Source organism: Sinohyriopsis cumingii, chromosome 4 (genome assembly GCF_028554795.1).
Source record: "Sinohyriopsis cumingii isolate HCF-2022 chromosome 4, ASM2855479v2, whole genome shotgun sequence".
Taxonomy (NCBI): Eukaryota; Metazoa; Mollusca; class Bivalvia; order Unionida; family Unionidae; genus Sinohyriopsis; species Sinohyriopsis cumingii.
Window position 1 is genome coordinate 30,859,801 of NC_142964.1, and position 21,418 is coordinate 30,881,218.

The window sequence follows — 21,418 nt, forward strand, 5'->3', positions numbered from 1 at the left end:
AGATAAATTAATATCCCAATAAAGAGCGCTTTGTTTTCTATTACGGCTCTATGGTCTTAAAATAGAAAATAGAAAAGAATAAAAATCAACAAGCTTTGTCAAATTCAACAAATAATTTATTTGCCTAGAATACAAAAGTAGAAAATGTGAAACGAACGTACGCATTGAATATGAAATCCAAAATAATCCTAGAATTACTGGCACAAGTCCTAATGATTAAAATTCTGAAAACAACTTTAGTAGTAATCCAAATTAAATATAATGCTAGAGGTAATGATGTGCCTACCGTGGACCGTGTCATGCTGATGTGCGTGCAGTCTTCTGTTAGATCACAATAACACAATCAAAGAATAAATCCTTATTTGTAGTTTTACTATCAATTCAAGAATATATTTCAAAAATGTTATTTTTGATAAGCCCTTTGTATTTGCAGAGAAGAATAACTTGAATTAAATAACATGAGCAAATAAATTCCAGCCCAAATTAATTACCGGACAAAACAACAATACAAATGATTATGACAAGATCTTACAATACGAATAAATAATAATAATTAATTCAGAAATACAAATAAAAACTAAGAAATAAACAATACAATACTCTCTCTCACTCTCTCTCTCTCTCTCTTTCTCTTTATATATATATATATATATATATATATATATATATATATATATATATATATATATATATATATATATATATATATATATATATAATTTTTATTTTCTTGAATCAATACTCCACCAACCTTTACATCACTTGCATCGACATACATTTCAAATAATCGACTGAAATGACATCACTTAATGCTGAAAAGGTCCATCAGATGTTGCAGATTTCTTGTCTCTTTCCGTGAGTGGAATTTGCCAGAATTCTTTAAAACGTTACAGGGGATGATATATTTTGCTTTCCAGTTTTGTCAATACAGTATTATATTCTTTGCATCGGAAATGCATCTTTTTCGGTTACACTGTTTCGAAAGTATTATCTGTTTGTCAAACGATAATACACAGTGAACTCGAGTTACTTTCAGTTCGTTCTATATCTTCATTTTTAATTATATAAAATCAGTAAATCTTGAACTATCTTCAGCGAATTCATCCTGTAAAGATGCTCTTTCATAGATGTAGAATTTTCGATCTGTATGTTATATATTTTGTTTATTCATGTATGATCATATGGAATGAAGCGATCGTATTAACAGAAAGTCTGTTCTCGTTCACATTTTTACTGATATTGTAAACATGTAATGTCCTGATCCAGACTGGGTAATATTTCTGACTTCCGAAGATTGGTTACCAAAGTCACTACAGCCGGATCGCATGCCATCGTTTACATCGTCACTGAATGCAGCTGAGTATCTATATCAACATACTGCTTTAACATATTTATATCAGAAAGTTGTTGTTTTCTCATCCCATGGGAGTTAATTATATAATTTTTAAGTCATTTCGTTTTCATTTCAATTGTATAAGGAGCATAGTACTTAGTCTGAAGAGGAATTTAAGACATTGCTAAGAAAGCCAAAACAAAACATTAGGCTGAAAACTCGTTTCCTGTGTACTTCTGTCATACCTTAATTTCATTTTGGACTGAGTAGAGTGAAGAATACGTTTCGCTGCTTCACATGTCTCTGAAGATTTATATTGCAAACTAGAGACATATTTAAGAAGATTAATCTTAAAATATTCATTTGAAAGAAGTATGTATTTTAATAACTTCAATCGGCCACGCACATTATGTCCAACCACCGGTTGCAAACGACGAAAAGCAATTTGATTCTTGAAGTAATTCCCTAACAGAAAATACAGCAAATAAACACCTTCACCCCAATCCTTTCCTGTATCAAAGTATTATAACCAAATCCTATTTTACAACGTTTGATGAAATCTTTCCAATGCTGCTTTACTTTCCGTGTGATAGGTCGGTTTAAAGTATTGGATGTCTAATTAATGCATAGCTCATTTGAAAATTCCAGACAAAATTTAAGGCTTGATCAGGCTGGGCAGATTTGGGAAGGTCATCAAGTGTAAAACATACTTTACCAAAGCGTTAGCAAATCTTGTGGAGCACACATTATAGTCAACAATTATTGGTTGCCGAACTTGGCATTTCTCAACGGACCTAGACACTCTATTATTCTTGTGATAAATCTTTTGTTAAATTCGGAAATAGGCTACAGAGGAGCCTTAGGTTCCTTCTGATTGGGTTTTCCTCACAATTTATTAGTGTGGCGATATCTACAGTAGTTAGCGTTTAGAAACATCACTTTTAATTTTCTGCCAATGAAACTGATTCAGGAACTTATATGAGCATCCAAAGCAGCCTCATGAGATTGACCAGGAGTGTCTGGTTGATATGATCTTGAAAAAGCACCTTTACACCTCACTGATTACTCCTCACGTCATTCTGAGGTGCTCTAATACCGGTAACTGCACAAGCATGATAAGAATGAGGGATTGCGCTCTCGATATAATACAAACAAGGCTTGTCAATTACTAGTGGATTGCCCAGAACCTTATCTCCATTTAGGTCTTTAGCTCGTAATAAATGAATACTTTATATAGTCAGAGAAGGCATTGTACCAACGTTCTCGGATCCTGAGACTAAGTATGATGCCAAATTGACACACAACTTGATAAATTCCTATTTGTGATGTAACGTTCCATATAAAGGTTGCTTTTTCAATTTTATTTGCTCCAAAGGAACTAGACAACAATGATTTTAAAACAAAATAGCCGATACAGGTCAGTGACTTAGTTTATTTGGAAATGGAATATGATGTTCAGGTGTCAGAATAAGATGAAGTTTGAAACAGTCTACTCATATCGCCATATAAACTGTGACAGGCTGAACTACTTTTAACCATCAAAATACCGATGATAGCTGCATGCAATATCTTTTACACTGTATCAGTTGGTCCTAGGAGTCGTTTGACAATAGAAATTAACCCTTTTTATCATTTTTATGAATAATTAAATTCGGTAATGATTGGCCGTGTGTCAATTTCAAAGGTTAAAAACAAATAGTTTCTCTCTTTGGTATGACAATGATCAGATTGTCGTAACAAGAGAAAAAGACCAAATATGATGCTTGGGTGTTTGAAAGTCTCCAAACTGTATCATGCAGCTATAAAAGAACTAAAAATCCTTCAAAAGCATTATTACGACGAGTATGTATCACAAATATTGAATTTTATACCAAAGAGAACTATAAATGTCTTTGAAATCTATACAATGTGCAAATCAGTACGGTTCACTCCCTTAAACAATAACAGATGGAGTATCTTTAGGCAATGGAAAGTTTCTAAAACGTCTCTCTACCTCCAGTACTGTAGATTAATTACCGGATATACATGGTTGGATTCTATCCAATGCCCCTTTAACCAGTATAGACATTAAATACACTGATATGGATATAGTTTTGAGTGATCCTAATGTGAAATGTGATAAAAGCCAGTGGTTTTGATAATATCAATGATATTATTTTACAAACAAGTACTGATGAATTATGCATACCAAAAATGCACACTATTTAAAATGTACATACAGGTCACTTCTTCTAGTGATGTGTGCTTATTACCCAATGTTATTCCAATGTTTAAATCAGAGGACAGAATTTACTCTGAAATTATCGACATGTAACAATGAAACGAATCCTATCCATAATGCTTGAAACGCTTAGATAAACATGTTTCAAAGTTTTAAAACCCTACTATATGTAACGAACATCATTGTTTCACGCAAATATGTTTTACAGTAACCAATATAGCACGTTTGAATGATTTAAAAAAAATTGATATAACGTTTCAAGATCATGGAATATACTATTTTTTCAAAAATAAAAAAGGGTAAGTGGTTTAATAGAACGCCCTTGTGTGTATGCTTTAATTGCTTGTGATTCCGTCATTACTACATCTTCACAAAACCATATCGGGTACATTATACAATCACTTGCGAAAACTACCTATTGCAATAAGATTCCGTCTGGCACGGCCCGAATAAATTACCCATTGGTAGTAAGTTATATAGCCTGGTCTTTGTATGAGTGTTTGTTTGTTTGATAAATATTCAGATGTTTGAGGTTGTTGTGGTCAGTCGTAAATTATTGGCATCACAGGAAATCCGCACACAGTTCTGTTCGACGACTGATATATGTCAACGGCGTAATTGGAATCGTCGGATTCCGGCTCTGATATTTCAATGGCGGAACTAAGCGTTGGCTCATGTGTTGTGATAGCGATCTTTGATTTTTTTCGAACTTGAAAATTCATCTGTTGAATGACGTCATGGATATATAGTAAATATCCTAAATTTCGCAGCAGTATTTTTAATGGTTTTTTATTCTGATCATGTTCCTGATCCAGACAACACCGTGTATACCGCATTATAGGAGCGTCATGAATCACACCAGCTTCAATCTTTCCGAATTTATCGGGGATTCCTGCGAATGTTTTGTTAATCGTTTCGATTGACATTTTAACGCTGACTAGATCACCGAGTCGTGTGCGAATCTCAGCGAGCTTAACGTACACAACTATTGGATTCACAATTTCTGATTAAGGCGTCTTGTGATGCTGATTCTCTCCGAATAGCAGTTATATTTCCGTTCATGTTCAGTTCACGTGCCATGGTATAGCCGGTTTTCTGATTGCTGCGATTAATACGTTTGAGTCTGTAATTCTATTCTTTCACCGTCAGCAAATACCACGATGTTATCGGTGATCGCACCTAAACCTCGCAGGATAATATATACCCTTTTAATATTGATCGTCTTTAACCTTCCATGATGATCATGAAAAACAACAACCTCATCTTTGTCAATCCCGATGAGACTCAGAAGATCAGCAAGTTCATCCTTAGTCGCATATTTTGACAAATCAGTGTCTCCGGGGCTTTTGCTTCTAGCGGCATGAGATCTTCCGTAAATATCTACCTTTACAAATGATTAACCTGTTTATAAGGACCCATAGTGTACTCGTGCACGACTGTATGCGACGGTGCTGATAACTCTGATATGGCGCTAAGTGCAACAATTACTTCTGGACCGCATAGAGGTGGATCTGTTAATGTCTGCGTTGGTAATGTTGAATTCTCGATCGGTATGTTACTAGCAAATCCACTGTATTTTAAAACTTCTTTTGGTGGCGCCAATAAAAACAAATCAAAACAAACAGCAACACCGGGAACAATAACATATGCAACCCAGTGATTACCTGCACCTGAATTTCTGTCGAGACTAATGGTACTAGATTCAGCACAGTTTGGTTGTTCCGGTAACTGAGTGCGCATGAAAACTCTTCTAACGTGTGTGATGCTTAATTGCCGAACATCTCAAATAAATTAAAATTGGACATAGGGCCTTTTAGTGAAACGTTATTGGTAGTTGCAGAACAATCCGTGAACGATCCGACCGTACCAGGTACCTGGCAATCTTAGAACCCATCTCTTTTTTGAGGTCCTTAGACCCTGACTCTGACCGTTCAGGCGGCCAAATGTTAGAAAGTGCGAGTCTTATTAAAGACTTATAAAATTGGTAGTAACAGCTACATCGCTAGACTCTCATTGCTAAGAGGTTAGTGTTAGGAATGGTTGGCTTGGTGTCAGGATAATGTGACTGGGTGGGACATCATGTGGCATGATGCCTCAGTGCTAGGCATCACTATAAGCTGCCACACTGCAGACACCGTAGCGATATGGCTGAAATTGTTTTAAAGGTACGTTAAAAATCCAAATCACACTTGCACACACACACACACCCTGCCCAGTTGCTTTTTTGCAATGCCATTTCAGCAACTGCTCCAATGGCACCGAGTTCGGTAGCCTTTGCTTCAATCAGCGTTGGTATATCTGCACGAAGTGGGAATATGCCACCAGTCTTTGCTATATATATATATATATATATATATATATATATATATATATATATATATATATATATATATATATATATATATATATATATATATATATATATCAACGATGGATTGTCTGAACAAATCCAAATGTTCAGTGAGAAATAATAGATCAGACATAACGTTGTAAAATGTCGCTGAGATATCTGCAAACCAGAATCAACATTCTGACCACGCTCCATAAATGTCATCAAACGATGAAATGCACGTGCAACATGATCGTTCTCAAAATTCAGCAACACTTTTTCGGATGGTTCTTGACGTCCATTTATTCTCAGAGAAACTTCACTAACCCCGAACGTGTCAAACACTGTGGGTTTCCCATCTATGAATTTACTCAGGCGCTTTCCTGAAGCGCTATGAATATGTGTCGTGGTGCTGAAACTGCATGCTGTGATGCTATCTGCTATGTACATAAACCACAACACTACTTTGAATACTGTCTGTGACCATCGTCAACCACGACAAAGTTGCTTTGATGCCGCTATCCATAAAAGAGGGCAACCGTTGTTCTCCAGTCAACGATGGCGTCATTGTTGGCATCCACAACGAAAGTTCTTTTTTCAGTCTCACTTTTCCATCAGCAACCCCAGCAGAGTGCCAAACTGCATCGCTGTCGGTGGCTTTTCGAACATGTACAACTGTGTGTTTAGAACCAAAGATAACTTTTCTAACATTTCTGCAAAATACAAATGTACGTGATAGTTGAATTACACATGACAATTATTCTTCGCCGTTTAACATTGATCGACGTGCTGAGAATCACTGGTTGACATTTTATTTTATATATGCTACTGCATCTCCGGCAGCGTTGATTTTTATGTTAGGGTCTGAGGATGACTAATGAAATCTTTGGCGAACATCATTGACGTAGATGCTGACGGCGAATACTCGTCGGAATATCTTGCGAGAGCCTGTATCGTCGTAACCAGCGTCAAAAGTTTCGAACTTCTAACGCCATAATTCCATTGTTAACAAAACAACCCGATCTCCAATTCAATATGCTGTATCATCTGCTTTCAAAAGGTCCCCTTCGATCTCAATGAACGCGGGCAGGAAATAATTGTTTGCGTCTTGTATTTGTAGTGCGATTGGTTCACTTACGTCAGGTAAAACTGTATCATAAGATTAAAGCTGATAAGTATGCACTTATTCATCTTTGAGGACTCACGCGTCCATGTCAAATGCGTGATCAGATACACGCTTGAACGTTTTATTATATTTATTATTGTCTAAAACGACGTCGAGCCTGTCGATTTCCAACTATTAGACTTGTGGTTATATTTTTGTTCTCTCTCTCTCTCGGTGGATTGTTGTTTTGTCTATGAGAATACACCATCTAATTAGTTTATGCATTCATTTGCAGCTTGATTTATTACTTTACTGACACTTGATGAAATCACTTCAGTGCTGGGCAATTTTACTGGCTGCGGCTGCGGTTTTTGTCGTATTAATCGCGCGAGTTTAGCCTGTCCTTGACCGCTGAGAAAATTTTAGCTGCGATTTCGCTAACATTGCCAATAAGTTTATCATCAAGAACGCCGATGGCTCTCAATCCTAATTGTTTTGCAATCGGGATCGCTTTTGGGGCTATCCTTTTCAATACACCTTTAACAACATCACCAATCCCATCTCCGTAGAGGACTTTATATACTGGTAATCTTGAATATATAAACCTGACCATTACTTGCCTATGCAGGGCATTGTGTATAATCATGTTATTTTGTTATCACCGATCTAATTGTGTCATCGTTAAGCACAGTAGTGATCATCAATAATTTCATCGATAAGTGCCTGATAGACGTGTCTGTCCATGACGCCACAGGGGAATAAATGCTGACATATCGCAGTTGCTTCATTGATGAATTCGGGGAAATTATTGCCTGCTCGTCTTCCGCCAATCAGAATTTCTAGTCGATCAACATCAGCTAGGACGTTATTGTAGCACAGTTTATCGTGAATCACAAGCAATTCAGGGATTACATTACCACATTACCTTTTACGACCACAATCTGCTAGCACATCACGAGTCAGTCCCTCTTCGATTGTTTCTTCAGGTGGTATTTCGTGATGCAAATATGGCTGTGGTTCCAGAACGCGTTGTTATAGCGCCTTTGATGCAGCTTTACCTTTTTCCTTCTTAGTTTCAGATCTAGTTTTGACGCCTGCTTTTCTCCTTACTTCTACTGCATTTTCAAGTGACGCTTCATTTCTTCGTTTATTTCCCTTTCCAGTTTTATTTGTACAGCATGTTCCTATACTTATTTGTTTAAGATTTCAAAACCATTGTCTTCCCTTCTGACTTGCTGAGTATTACTAGCAAAGCGATATACATCTTGGACCCACTCGGCAGATTTTAGACTGTAAGCATAATCGAGTTTTACATATTGATTTCTACAACTGTATCTAAACTCGGCAATATCAAGTATTTAGTCTTTATCCTTGATAGCTGCAATACATTCCGCAGTAAATCTCTCTTTTATATTAGTTTTAACATTTGGTGGTGGCGGCAGTAGAACGTCGGGATGTGGATGAGCAGGTTGATGGGGTGGTGGTTGCGCCGGTTGAAGAATACCAGCAATATCAACAGGTAATGTCTCAAGAGTTTTTTGTATTGTCTCAGTTGGTGTAACATTGTTTTTAGTTGGTTCGACAATTGGTTTAAATAACTGCTTTGTACATTCTGTAACTTCCAGTTGAGCTCTCCGGACGCTGATGTGGTTGCTGTTTGACAGAATAATGGACTGGAAGATATTTCTTAATTGTCTCTGTTCTTAAAGTTAGTTTACCTGTGCGAGATTCCATCGTGAGTGCAGAATCATTCATTACTATTATTATTATTATTATTATTATTATTATTATTATTATTATTATTAAAACAACGATTTAATTACACATCAACTGTCAATGTCAATGTACTACACCAAACCGTCAACCAAGTGACTTGCGAGAGCAATTGTATTATATCTTTCTAGAAATACTAATTACCGATTACAACTTTGTTTTAAAATGCAATTCATTGTGCTGTGGATCAATGACAAGTCAATTATTTTATAACACACTTGACACCACTCCCCAGCTGCTACTATATTTTAACCTACGCGGACTTGGCCTTCAGAAGGTTTGGTTTTTATAAAAGGTCGGTTGATCCCCCTGCTGCTCCCGGAGACATCACCCAGTTGAAATGTCTGTGGTAGATAAAAGGCTCGGATCGGCGTTTTCTAACTAAAAATCTCAGCATTTTTACAAGACCCCGAATCTAGAAACAGACCCTAAAAACAGCCCAGGTGGGCCTGTTCTAAAAGAAGTCGGTTCACCAAAGCTTGTTTTTGTGAGAGATCTGGTTTTACGGCTAACACGTACCGTCGGTTTTAATGTCCATGTTAAGGTTACAGTAACCAAATCAAAGCAATTTGTTACGATGCCCTTGCAAACTCTTCGTAAATATGTATTTCAGTCATATGTACTTTGCGTCTTTGTTTAGTAAGACGTAGACTTGAATACAAGCATGAAATTTGGTTCATCACCAACCAATTTTGACTCAACGTTTGATGTTTGTGAAATTCATGTTTTAAGTCGGGTTTAGATTTTACCAGAAATCTGCAGAAATTTTAATTTACTTCCATTAGAGAGTACGAAAAAGATTTTTTTACCTCTAATCCTTTTAAAAATTTATATACAGCGTTTGCATTTAGTAAGTAAAATAGCCTTCAATGTTCCAATAGGAAATCCTTTTCTCTAGGTTCCCGCTATGACCATTATGATTATGATATTTATGTCATAGTTATCTTATTATATAAATGCATATTTGTGCTTTTTCCACTCAAAATGATTCAGAATAATATATTATGAAAGCCAGATAACTTACATATGACGCATTTACAAGAGTGTTGCTGTGTGTACACATGTAAGACATGAAAATTAAAGTAATTCTAGCTTGTGTCGTTTATTTAACTAGCTTTCACGGCCTAAGGGATAATATGATATTAAAATGCAGTAGACTTAGAGGTGTAACTGCAGTGGTAGCAGGTACAGCGGCGCTGTGGGGTACGGCCGTCCTGGGGTTCCGGCCCTAGCAGGCAAAAATTAAGTCACAGTGGGGGGGGGGCGGTACAATAAGTTTGCTGTGAGGCCCGTGGTGAGATAATTACGCCACTGAGTAGAGTACAGTATTATTTCAGCGTAAATCTCGCTAATACTGTCTGAACAATAAATGACACCTTGTCGAACCGGTTGAAACATGTTATGTCTATAATATATATAAATGTGTACTAAGACCAAGCATTAAAATAATTTTGGGTTGAAAAACCAATCACTTATCATTTAATATCATACTCGAATTAGCAGACTAGACATTGTGCCAGAAACTAATTGAATATATAAAATATACGTAAATCTGTTTTCTTACATTATTTGGCAATTAATCAGTCTCGGTAAGAAACAATATTACAGATGCAAAGCCAAATCATATGAAATTACAGCCTTATACAATTGCAGATAAAGCTTTTACTTACAATTATTCTAAATTAAAATTACAATGACATGCGTGTTTTTGACATAAACAATTTAAACATATATCATATACCTGAACATAATTCAGAGTACTGCTTGTTGTTTCCAAAGAAGATAATTTCCGAAAACATTTATTTTACACATTTAACCTGAAATGTTAGATAAAGTAATGATGTATAGTTATAATGAATCATCGATGACGTCACTGTAAATCAGTAAAGTTTTTCACTAATATTAAAATTGTGATATTTACAATAATAGCTTACCCTCCCAAATTAACACGATCAGTGTATATCATCGCCTTCCTATTCCCAGCAATTTGTTGAAACCGACCAGTCTGTATAGGAAACTCAGGATCTTCGCTCCACCAGATAAGACTTGCAACACCTAAACGCAACATACAGATCCACTGTTTAAATGTTTTGGTCTTAAATGCGTACATACTGTTAAAAGTGTAAGCGAAGTGAGACAGGAACAATAAGGTTTTTCTTCTGAAAAATAAAATGATTTCCTGTGCCAATTTTCATATCATATGTTTTCGGTTGACAAAAGATAAACAGCTGAGCTAGCTTTAATCAGTTACTATAAACTAAACGATTGCACTTTTAAAGTTGTACGAATTGTACTCACATCTATAGATACATTGGAATCGCTATGCATTTTTTCATATCTGTAACAAGTAAAACCTAATGATCTTTAAAAGAATAAGAAACAATACCACGTTGAATGTAGTATCCAAATATCCAAATTAAAGTTTTAGGTGGAATCCCCTTTTATTATTATTATTATTATATATATATATATATATATATATATATATATATATATATATATATATATATATATATATATATGGAAATTCTTTTTTTCAATCCAGTGTTTGTACTTTAAGCTAGAATGTCCAAATATGAAATATTTGACAAAATTATACAGGGCTTGATGTAAAGGCAGAAAATCAATTTATTCTGTTAGAGCCAGTCCTCTTACCCACGTCAAGTTATATAAAACAACTGTGATACCATCAGCCCCTTTGTGGCTATGAAAGTTAGGTGAATATTAGAATGCAGCACAATTGCACCAAAATTATACAAGTATTTCCTCAAACCACTCGAGCAGAAATGAGCGGAAGATTAGTCAGGGTAAAGGGAACTGTATCGAAACTGATAAAAGGAAACTAAACTTGTATGCCATCTTCCAGACAATGTAACACGTTAAAGCATAGTTTTATTCAGGTTATACATATATCTTTGCAGGAAAGATGTTTCAGAACGGAAAGGTTGTATTCATCTTAAATGTAGCATTTTGCAGAAATATAATATTTATGATTTTATTGAAAGTGATGTTAGAGACAATATATTTCCAGGATAATTATAATGGAAACACATTAAAAGATGCTACTCAAAAGTATGAAAACGGGCGCTTTACAAACTTGTGCCATACTGACATGTCCTATAACAGATAAATGTTCATGCTTTTATAAAATCCTCTAGTTTATGGCAGACTTGAAAAAGAATAAAATAATTGCAGCTAATTACACCCTTTGCAAACGTTCTGGTCGCTGTTCCAATTAATATCGTACACGTCTCTATGTATCGCAGCTATTCTTATACAGAAGTAATAATTCATGCATTTTTTGCTATCAAAGCATTGTGCGACAAATAGCAAAATGTTAGACATAGAAATAACTGTGACCTTTGTCTAGGTGTTTTCATTCATAAAATGTCAGATGAGGAATTTATTCAACATCTCCTAGGGAGGTAATTTCCCAATGGTATAGGCTTAGACGAGCCCGAAATACTAAGAAATTTTATAACGTCAGCTTCAGTGTCCCTTGCATCTGTAATACATGTATTATTCTCTTAGTAATAAAATCGATTTTCAAATTATGAATATTTGGAGACAAATCTTTCACATTCTTTGTTCTTACTACCTACAATCCAAATGGTGTTTATTAATACTGTCCCTCAGTTGTTTAATTATCATATCGCCAGAGAAAAGATAGCCATGTCGACTCTTTAATAGCATACCATATCATAAGGGTCATATTTGTGTCATTTGACAATTACACCAATATCATCTAGTATGTAAGATAAGTATATAATAAACATTTCCTATATATTTGTTGAGAAATAAAGAAGGTTTGCTCATTTAAATTTGTATCTAAAATATAGTGTTAGTCAGCTTTGCATTAATCTACAATCTCCGTCAAGTTTCTCTTTGCGCCTGTGAAAACGCAGTGACTAAAGTATTTTACAGCGTAAATATTGGGCAGCAAGGATGGGATATCGGAACGTGTTTGATTTTGACTGAATTGTTTCTTTATATGTAGGGAGCCGACGAGGATCCATCATATCTTAGCAATTACTTCATAAGGGCTAAGACCCTCCTCCTCGATCGGAGTCATTAAAGCAACGCAGCAGCAACGAGCCATACATTGTCTTTGTAGCAATTATTGTGAATGTTCATGCATTGTTGTTCTACTGTGTGCTTATCTAATCAACTGGCCGCGTATTGCAATTGCCTAATGAACTGACTAACTGCGCAATCGCTGGAATCGCATTATCAAACTATGTGGTCAGAAGGAATTTTGGAATTCAAGAGTTAACCTTTCACGCACTAGGCGACAGGATTACATAGACTACGTGCAGAGAAAACTTAGTAATGCTTAAATTTATCAAACGTAATAGATTGGCCGATTCTCTCTGGGTTTGACATAATGCAAACCAGTTGAATCTGACAAGATATTAACAGAGGTAGTGATTTTTTCAGTTTTTGAATTATTGAACTCAATTATTGCCATTTTCAGTCCTTTTATTTTGTCTCGTCGAATGCTCAAAGTAGAGAGAAATTCAACAGAAAGTTCTTGACTAACTCTGACGTGGCGTTAAAGATTAGTCTATGCACTTAAACAACATTTAGACTAGATACATTTCGATACAAAATCTAAGTATGTGGCCTTTCACTAATGGGTGGAGAATGTTGCCGGCAACTGAGTCACCATAACGTAAGATCTTGCGTTACTGGGATCGTGTATGCTACAAGAGACGCTCAGTCATTTTTGCACTCGTTAACAATTGTGAAAAATTTGAATGACGAACTGTCTTCATCAGTGTCTACATTGACAAAGGCCTGCACCTTGTAGGTAGAAATAATTGAAGGTGGAGGAGGGCATTCGGACGGAGACAATATCCTATAAATTTTCTCTATCACTGCCTTGAAATACATTCCGTCCGTACCACTGTCCGACTGGTATGTTCAGGCATTTCCGTTTTGCCCCTTCATCAACTTGGGGATTGTTCTCCTCATCTACACCCTGAGTCCAGTGAAACAGACTTCCATTTTGATGAAGTATCATCAGCATGAATCATCATTTTCCCCATTGAATATACCATCAGCAGTGATAGCATTATAAAATACCGGCACGGTGCGAAGGATTTGACTCGGTTGGACGACTCAATAAGTAATGCTTTCTCGCTATGAATTTTCATGAGAATGGTCTACCGGTCGGTCGGCCATCCTGCTTGCTGTGCGGTCTGTTTAGCGTAAGTCACCGGTACTGTCGAAACACCGGAGGGTGGCCAGCAGTCCGAGATAATAGATTCCTGACTACTGTAAACGTAAATAGCTCGTTTTTACGGACTGAGCGGTTGAATAGAGGTCAGAACGGCGTACGACAGACGATATATGCACAGCGGTCCTGCCGGATGGTTAGTCGGCCGTTGAAGTCTTAATGCAAACATATACATCACCCCTTGCATCTTGGGTGGTTCGTCCAGCCGTATTGGCCAAATTGCAAACCTCCACGTCCGGCTTGTTTCATAATATTTTTATGCATAGACGAGGTAAATTATATTTGACACGCTCACGCCTCACGTGCGGAGGACAAGTTTGAATGTAAACCCTTGTTCCTCATAGGCGGGGTGATATTTGATTGCAATCTGTCAAGCTTCATAGGCATGGTCCTAATTGCGAGATGTGAGGCCTCATTGGCGTGGTCCTAGACTTACCCCAGTTGGATAGCAATATATAATGGGCAATTCTTCTTGTCAACATATCGATAGTAAAAACCTTTGAGTCATCATGATAACACGCGATTCCAATGCTTGATTTAAATCGTCTTTGGCCCTGTTTATGTGCCTTGGGGGCTGGTGTATATTTGTAGCAGGCGGACAGGGCATCACAACATCGCTTATTAGACTAATCAACTGGTGTATGTTTAAAAATTCTTTCTCAGATGTATGGAACGTGTTTATTTTGGGGGCTCTTGAGATGCTTGTCAGAAACATTTGACCATTAATTCCTGAACAAAGTGCACATAATGAATATATAGACAGAAATTAATATTTCATCATTCAGGAAGAATGCATTCGATGATTGGAGAGAGTAAACCTTATGTTACTGTAACAAGATAATGTATTGGATGAATAAACTGGGCCACTAGGTACTCTTGTTAAAAAATTAATGATGCTGCAGTGACAGCACTTTCGAAAGTGATTTGGAACTTTCTAGAAGCTGTCGCATTGATTAACGAAGACACCGGATGCAGCTAAATTCTCAAAAAAATAATAGAAACTTAATATAGTTTTGTAACATTACGAACAACTGTACATTCCAGACACATTCATCTTCCACGATCAGAAATCATACTTCATTGCAGTTGGTTGTCATCTCTGTAATGAATAAGAGAAAGAAGCAAGTACATACAACACACACACACACACACACACACACACACATATATATATATATATATATATATATATATATATATATATATATATATATATATATATATATATATAACTCATTAAGCGTAAGTTGTTATACCTTTTTCCACCTAGCGAGTACAAAGGGGAATTGACTTGTAAGAGTTGATTCCCGTTCTCTTTTAATATCAAGGCAGAAATACGTTTTTCGTCCTTCATAAGTACTGCATTTGGGCATTTGGTGATAGCATAGAGTAATCCTAATGTTGATTTAATTAGTTAATGTACTTGGCGAAATCGGTACACTCGTTAAAAATGAATGACTCTGCAGCAACGGAACTTGTGAAAGTGATTTGGAACTGTTCAGAAGCTGCCGCACTAACTGATCATGACGATCCTGACCGCAGCAAAATTCTTGAAGGCCTAGTAGAAACTTACTAATTCATATAGCTTTAAGGAAAGGCTGTAATTAATTACACTTATATGTCATTAATAGATGATGTTCGTGTATAACAATGGTGGTCCTATATTTAAGGTCAAAGCCAGATGTCAATATTTAGAGAGGGTTTTTGTCACATTTTCCTTTGCGTACTATAATGGTACAGTTGTTTTAAGATGTACGGATGAAATTTTCTACGTTTATCTCATCATCAGCATAATATATATCATTTATCCAACTAAAGGTCCTATCTTCACGACCAGGGCATAGATCGGAATTGGCGTTTCAGTCACATTTTGCCTTCGGCACAAATAACTTAAGAGCTAAGGGATAACACAATGGCTACAACTTGAAATAATTATCTATTGACACTCGAAGATGTGCTGCATAACATATTCGGGGTCCTATCTTCATGGAAAGATCACAGGTCAATATTTTTATTTTATTCCGATTTATAATTTACATCTGTCATGGATGTACAGGGAGTCATGGCACACTTGTCTTCAATAACTTAATGTTACCTCACATATCACAGTCAATTTACCCTCAAGGTGATGGTCACTTTTTAAACGTTCTCCATGGTTGCTTTAACTTTAATACCCTTCCAGATAACTTCATAACACCTAATTATTTTTCTCGTTTACAAAATAATTCTACGACTCGGTAACAAAGATCAGTCTATTTTTTAAAATATATGTATTACTTCTTGTATAGCTATACAGTGTTAGGTTTAAGCTTTTAAGAAAAGATACAGACTATATGAAATCTGATTTAAATGACAGACGTACCATCTGATAAATATATATGACATACACATATTTGCCTTTTGAACGAGGTTAATAATGACTGCTATCGGGATTAGCCACAAAAGGTATAGGACTCTATTTTGTAGTGGACATACTGGCCAGGGGTGTGCCGAGTTCTTTCATTCCGTCAATACACAGTTACATGTTTCCAGTCTTAGCTGTTTTAAAAATCCACGTATGTGTATTTGTATGAGATATAAGTAAAATATATGCATAGTATGTATGCAGTATTTTTGATATACCACTTGCTGTATACATATTTCATTAAAAGTAAACTCGGCAAGCGTCTTTTCCTTTGCAAATTTTGACAATAGAACGAGAAAAGAAAACGAACTCTATCGAGAGCGATAATTTACTACAATTCACAACGAGCACATACATGTACACTGATGAGTCTGCTATAGAATGATATCAGTGAATAAAACTTCCAACTTATTTAAAACTGTTTATTACACTTATGTAAAGTCACGTGTCTTTGAATATGCAATAAATTATTCGGTAGCGATATAAAAAGTGGCTGTTCTACGTTCCCTGTTTTGGCTGTGTGCTATATGATGGTAACCATTCTGATTTTATTAATTTCATTATTGGAGTTATGCGAGTAGAGTCTGCAATCTCAATACTTATTTTCTTTTCTAAAGACCTTTCTAGAGCATGACTGGCAGTGGAGACTCCAGATTAATTATAGACCAGACATCCTTGTTTTGCATTTTGTATTTGGCTGATATGGTGTTATTTTTGGAATCTGCAGAAGAATTAATAATGTTGTTACAAACAAGACTATTGCGATACATTTAAAAGCAAAATACCTCTGTTATTGGTTGGAATCATGAACTGAGCCTTTCTCATGTTATGGATACATTTTGTTTTCCACCACACCCAGGAAATACTCCAGAGTCAAACATCTTAATAAATCAGTTAAAAGGTTGCACGTTTCTTTGTATATCTTAAGTATCAGACCTTCAGGTCCGCTCAAATTCACTAAAACAATAATTTAGATACTGTATAGAAATTCGTCTGCAGTTATTGGATCATTATTTAAAATATTTCAATTATTTTGAATTATTTCAGTGTTGCTTTCTGTACCATCGTGCAAAGTAAATTCCACATCCACAGCAAGTAAATTTGTAAACTAATCGATCCACTGAAAAGAAGTAACATGAGAACTGTTTCTCGTTTAAGTTATTACATGCTTAAACATTTTTACATAACATGGCAGGGTTATTTTGTGACTGACAAGTGTTTCGTACTGACTTTGAAATTAATATCTTTCTTATGCCTAAAAATGGTTTTAAACAAGAAACTACGTTGTTTACACATATTGAGATAATGCACATGAATACTCAAGTAAAACGTCATCTACCATATTTATTTCCTTTGCTTAATACACTCTAACTTGTCATCCCACCAGGAGTTGCATAACGTTACCAATGCTGTCATTTAACTAACATACTCTGAACTACATCAGTGTCACAGAACTGTGTGCATCAACTTGCCATTGTATTGTCTTTTAATGTTATTAGAGTATGGGTCCCGTTGCCAAAGATAGCATTACACGTGGTGAACATTGCCATTCGATTGCGAATAGATTCACTCACTTGGCTGGCTGAGGAACATGAAAAGTTTCTCGTGATTATTCTTGTTGGAGATAGATTCATGTATGAGCTAGATTCATGTATGAGCTTGATTATTTGGTAGCACATACTGGTCGATCATGTCCGAAAGAGATTAGTCACCAAATAGCCAAAGCAATGCTGGATTATTTTCAGTTACACCAGTGATCGTGCGATAAACACCGGAAATTGCAAGTTGGGCGTCCAAGCATCTGCGTTAAGACCAACAACGCTGCAGTGTTAGTATCTGCGAGATTGATGTAAAATATATCTCGTTGTCATCTTGAAGACGTTCGGAAACGTGATTAAACATTCCAATACAGCAACGTTTGCGAGTTTATCACCATAGGCTCGAACCTGCTTTTGCCACAAAGAAATCTTTGCACGTCGTTATTCAATCAATCCATGTCCATGTGATCTGCATCACGCCGTTGCGTACAGACAATAACGCATCAAGATTTGGGTCACTCATCACATATATTCCATATACCACTGCGGTGACCAGTTATGCGTTTTCGTAGTAACTTTTATCAAAACCAGTCAACACACCAGTCAGCGATATTTTTGATAATACAACTACGTGATGCCGGCGTCCATCTTGTTTAGGATCACTCACGTGTCGTTAACGTCGTCTCGCTTGATAAATTCAGTCCTGTGTAGATGAGTTTGGTCAGACAAGTGCTTGATATTTCCACGCACACTTGTGTCATCTATGATTGAGTCATTGATGATGTGCGCACGGGATCCTAAGATAGGGCGTAATATCTATGTCTGGTCTTTTTTGTGCATCTGGTTGCTATTCATACCACGTTGTAAAAACATGGAGGTCACCATAAATGGGAAACTCATATTTGGCATAACAAATATATTCGTGCAACGCTGACAAATTTCGTGAAAATTTAACCACATATGAAACTGACGAGTCATGATCAAATCGCGGTTCAACAGCATGTTCGATTTAGGATTTTTGCTGTGGTACCTCTGTGAGGATTATCCAGTTGATTGCCCCACGAAGATTAACAAATTGCAAGTTAGATTGTGACCAGTGGGAGAGGGTTTCAGCGGGAGACGATTCCATTGAAGTGATAATTTGTTTCACTTATGGAGCGTGTACTGCTCTGTCGCTCTGCTGCCACCACGATATATATATATATATATATATATATATATATATATATATATATATATATATATATATATATATCTGTGTGTGTGTGTGTGTGAGAGAGAGAGAGAGAGAGGGATCTAATAACAAATTACTGCTTGTCGCGCCACTGTGGAGAAGCTACTGTCTACTTCTCTAGTTTCTGCTCGTTATAGATATTCATAAGATATTCCATGTCCAATAGCGTCTTTGAACAGCTTTCCTGATATTTCCCACCAGTCAATCTATGATACTCACGAATTGCATGGCATGCGGTACTAAAATCAGTATCTTTCCACAACGGTTTCAAAGTGATCACCGTCATCCTTGTTAGTTCTTGACTATCATATTCCCGCTCTCGTCATTGTTGAGTGTCGATGATAGTTTTCCAAAGTTTAACCACTTCTTTAAGACAAATGGGAAGTGTCATCCATGTGTTAAATTCAACATACTCAGTGAAGCAAGACTTTGATGCCACAACTACATCGACATAACTTATATAGCCGTTTGTCAGCGAGGCCATCACAGGCTTGTAATACTCGGCTTTGGTTGTCATAATTATACACACGTGACTGGATATTTCTCTTTTTTTTAAATATACATCACGGTTGATTCACACTCGAATGCAGTTTGGAGGATTCGTTCCAGAGTTTGCATCGTAGTTGCGATCATCACACGCTTTAAACAATACCACACCGATACTACATTGTTTGCATGGGAGGGGGCCAACACTTTTATGAACACAATCATCGTCCATCAATACTCGTTCACACGCATGGTTGCCCACATAAAAAGCCAAGTCATGTTCAATAATAATAATAATAATAATAATAATAATAATAATAATAATAATATATTTTTTAATTAATTATTTATCACTGACGCATGCGTGTTTTCTCGTTCGCCGTGTGCATGTGAATGTTCCCGGGATAACAGTAAGAAACCTGTAGAAAAGAAATTGTTAGCCAGAAACACCAACAACTACACATTACCACAAGCGATCGTAACTCATGCCGCCGGGGAAAAATGCGGGGCCACCTGCCCTGCTCATAGGGATGGGTGGGGGGTCACGATCGTTTTTCAAAACTTACTCCAATAAACGTTTGTAAACATTCTTACGATCATAGTTAGAAACCTAGCAGATCCACCTAAAGCATGCTTGTTTGAAAATTATTAGTAAGACAAGCCAAAGACTGCATATAACTACATGCAGCTACAAACCATGCCGCCTTGGAGATAATGGTGATGGCAACCGAGGTGCTGCTTATTTAAACAGGTCTTTCTTGTGTTCTCTTATATAATATGTTTTGTGGAGTTTGGACTTAAATAGGCTAGAGTTTATGGTTCAATTGTGTATTGCGGTTTGCGTGATGGCCACATTAAACATCAGATTGGCGTCATATTCATTGTGAAATAACTAGACATCATAAAAAGTCATCTGGTGAAAACAGCATGTCAGTATGACTTTACTTTCAAGAGGAGTAGTAAATTAAAGATTTTCAACAGTTCAAGAGTAGTGATTTCACGATGTTTCAATATAGCCTCTGTTGCAGCCATATATGACCTCATACTATTTTTATTTATATCCAACTAAATACCATAATAAATCTTTTGAGGAAAACCTGTGCAAATATAATTTTTCATTCACGAAGAAGAGCCATAACGATAGTTTCAAGATAGCTGCTATGGCGGCCATTTCTGAAACCATGTCGGTACCATTTTCGTTTAGGGCCCGCTAGATATCATAAGAAAGTTTGTATTGAAAACCTCGTGTAGCCACAACCATCTATTCACGAGGATTAATGATGGCAAGATTTTCAATATTACCACTGTGTGACGGCCATATTGAACGTCTGATCGGTAGTTTTCATTTTAAACCAAGTGGACATCATAGAGAAAACCCAGTATGACTTCCTGTTCAGGTGAAACTGTGATAACAAGATTTTCGAAATGGCTGTCCTGACGGCTATATTGGATGCAGGTTGGCACCATTTGTTTAGGACCTGTTAAGTATCAGAAAAGTTTTTCAGTGAAAAGCACACGTTGACATGACGATCAATGTAGGAGGATTAGCGATAACAAGATTTTTAAGATGGCTGATGTGGATGCCATATTGGACGTAGGATTGGTATCATTTTCATTTAGAACAAGCTAAGTTATCAAAAGACCTATTTCAGAGAAAACCGCTATTGATATGTTCATCCATTTAACAAGAGTATAGATACAATTTTCAAGATGGCAGCTTTCGCGGCCATAAGGGAAATCCGAGGAGCAAAAGTTT

General features: G+C 36.3%; 1 protein-coding gene across 5 annotated transcripts in view; it reads right to left on the minus strand.

Moving 5' to 3' along the window:
* LOC149800879 (uncharacterized) overlaps window positions 1-21,418 on the minus strand; it is a 242,737-nt gene that overhangs the window by 101,186 nt on the left and 120,133 nt on the right. For all 5 annotated transcript variants that reach the window (XM_089954901.1, XM_089954904.1, XM_089954902.1 and 2 more), the window contains one exon: window positions 10,696-10,816. In XM_089954901.1, coding sequence (XP_089811027.1) covers window positions 10,696-10,816 — 121 coding nt within the window. The remainder of the gene's footprint in view (window positions 1-10,695; window positions 10,817-21,418) is intronic.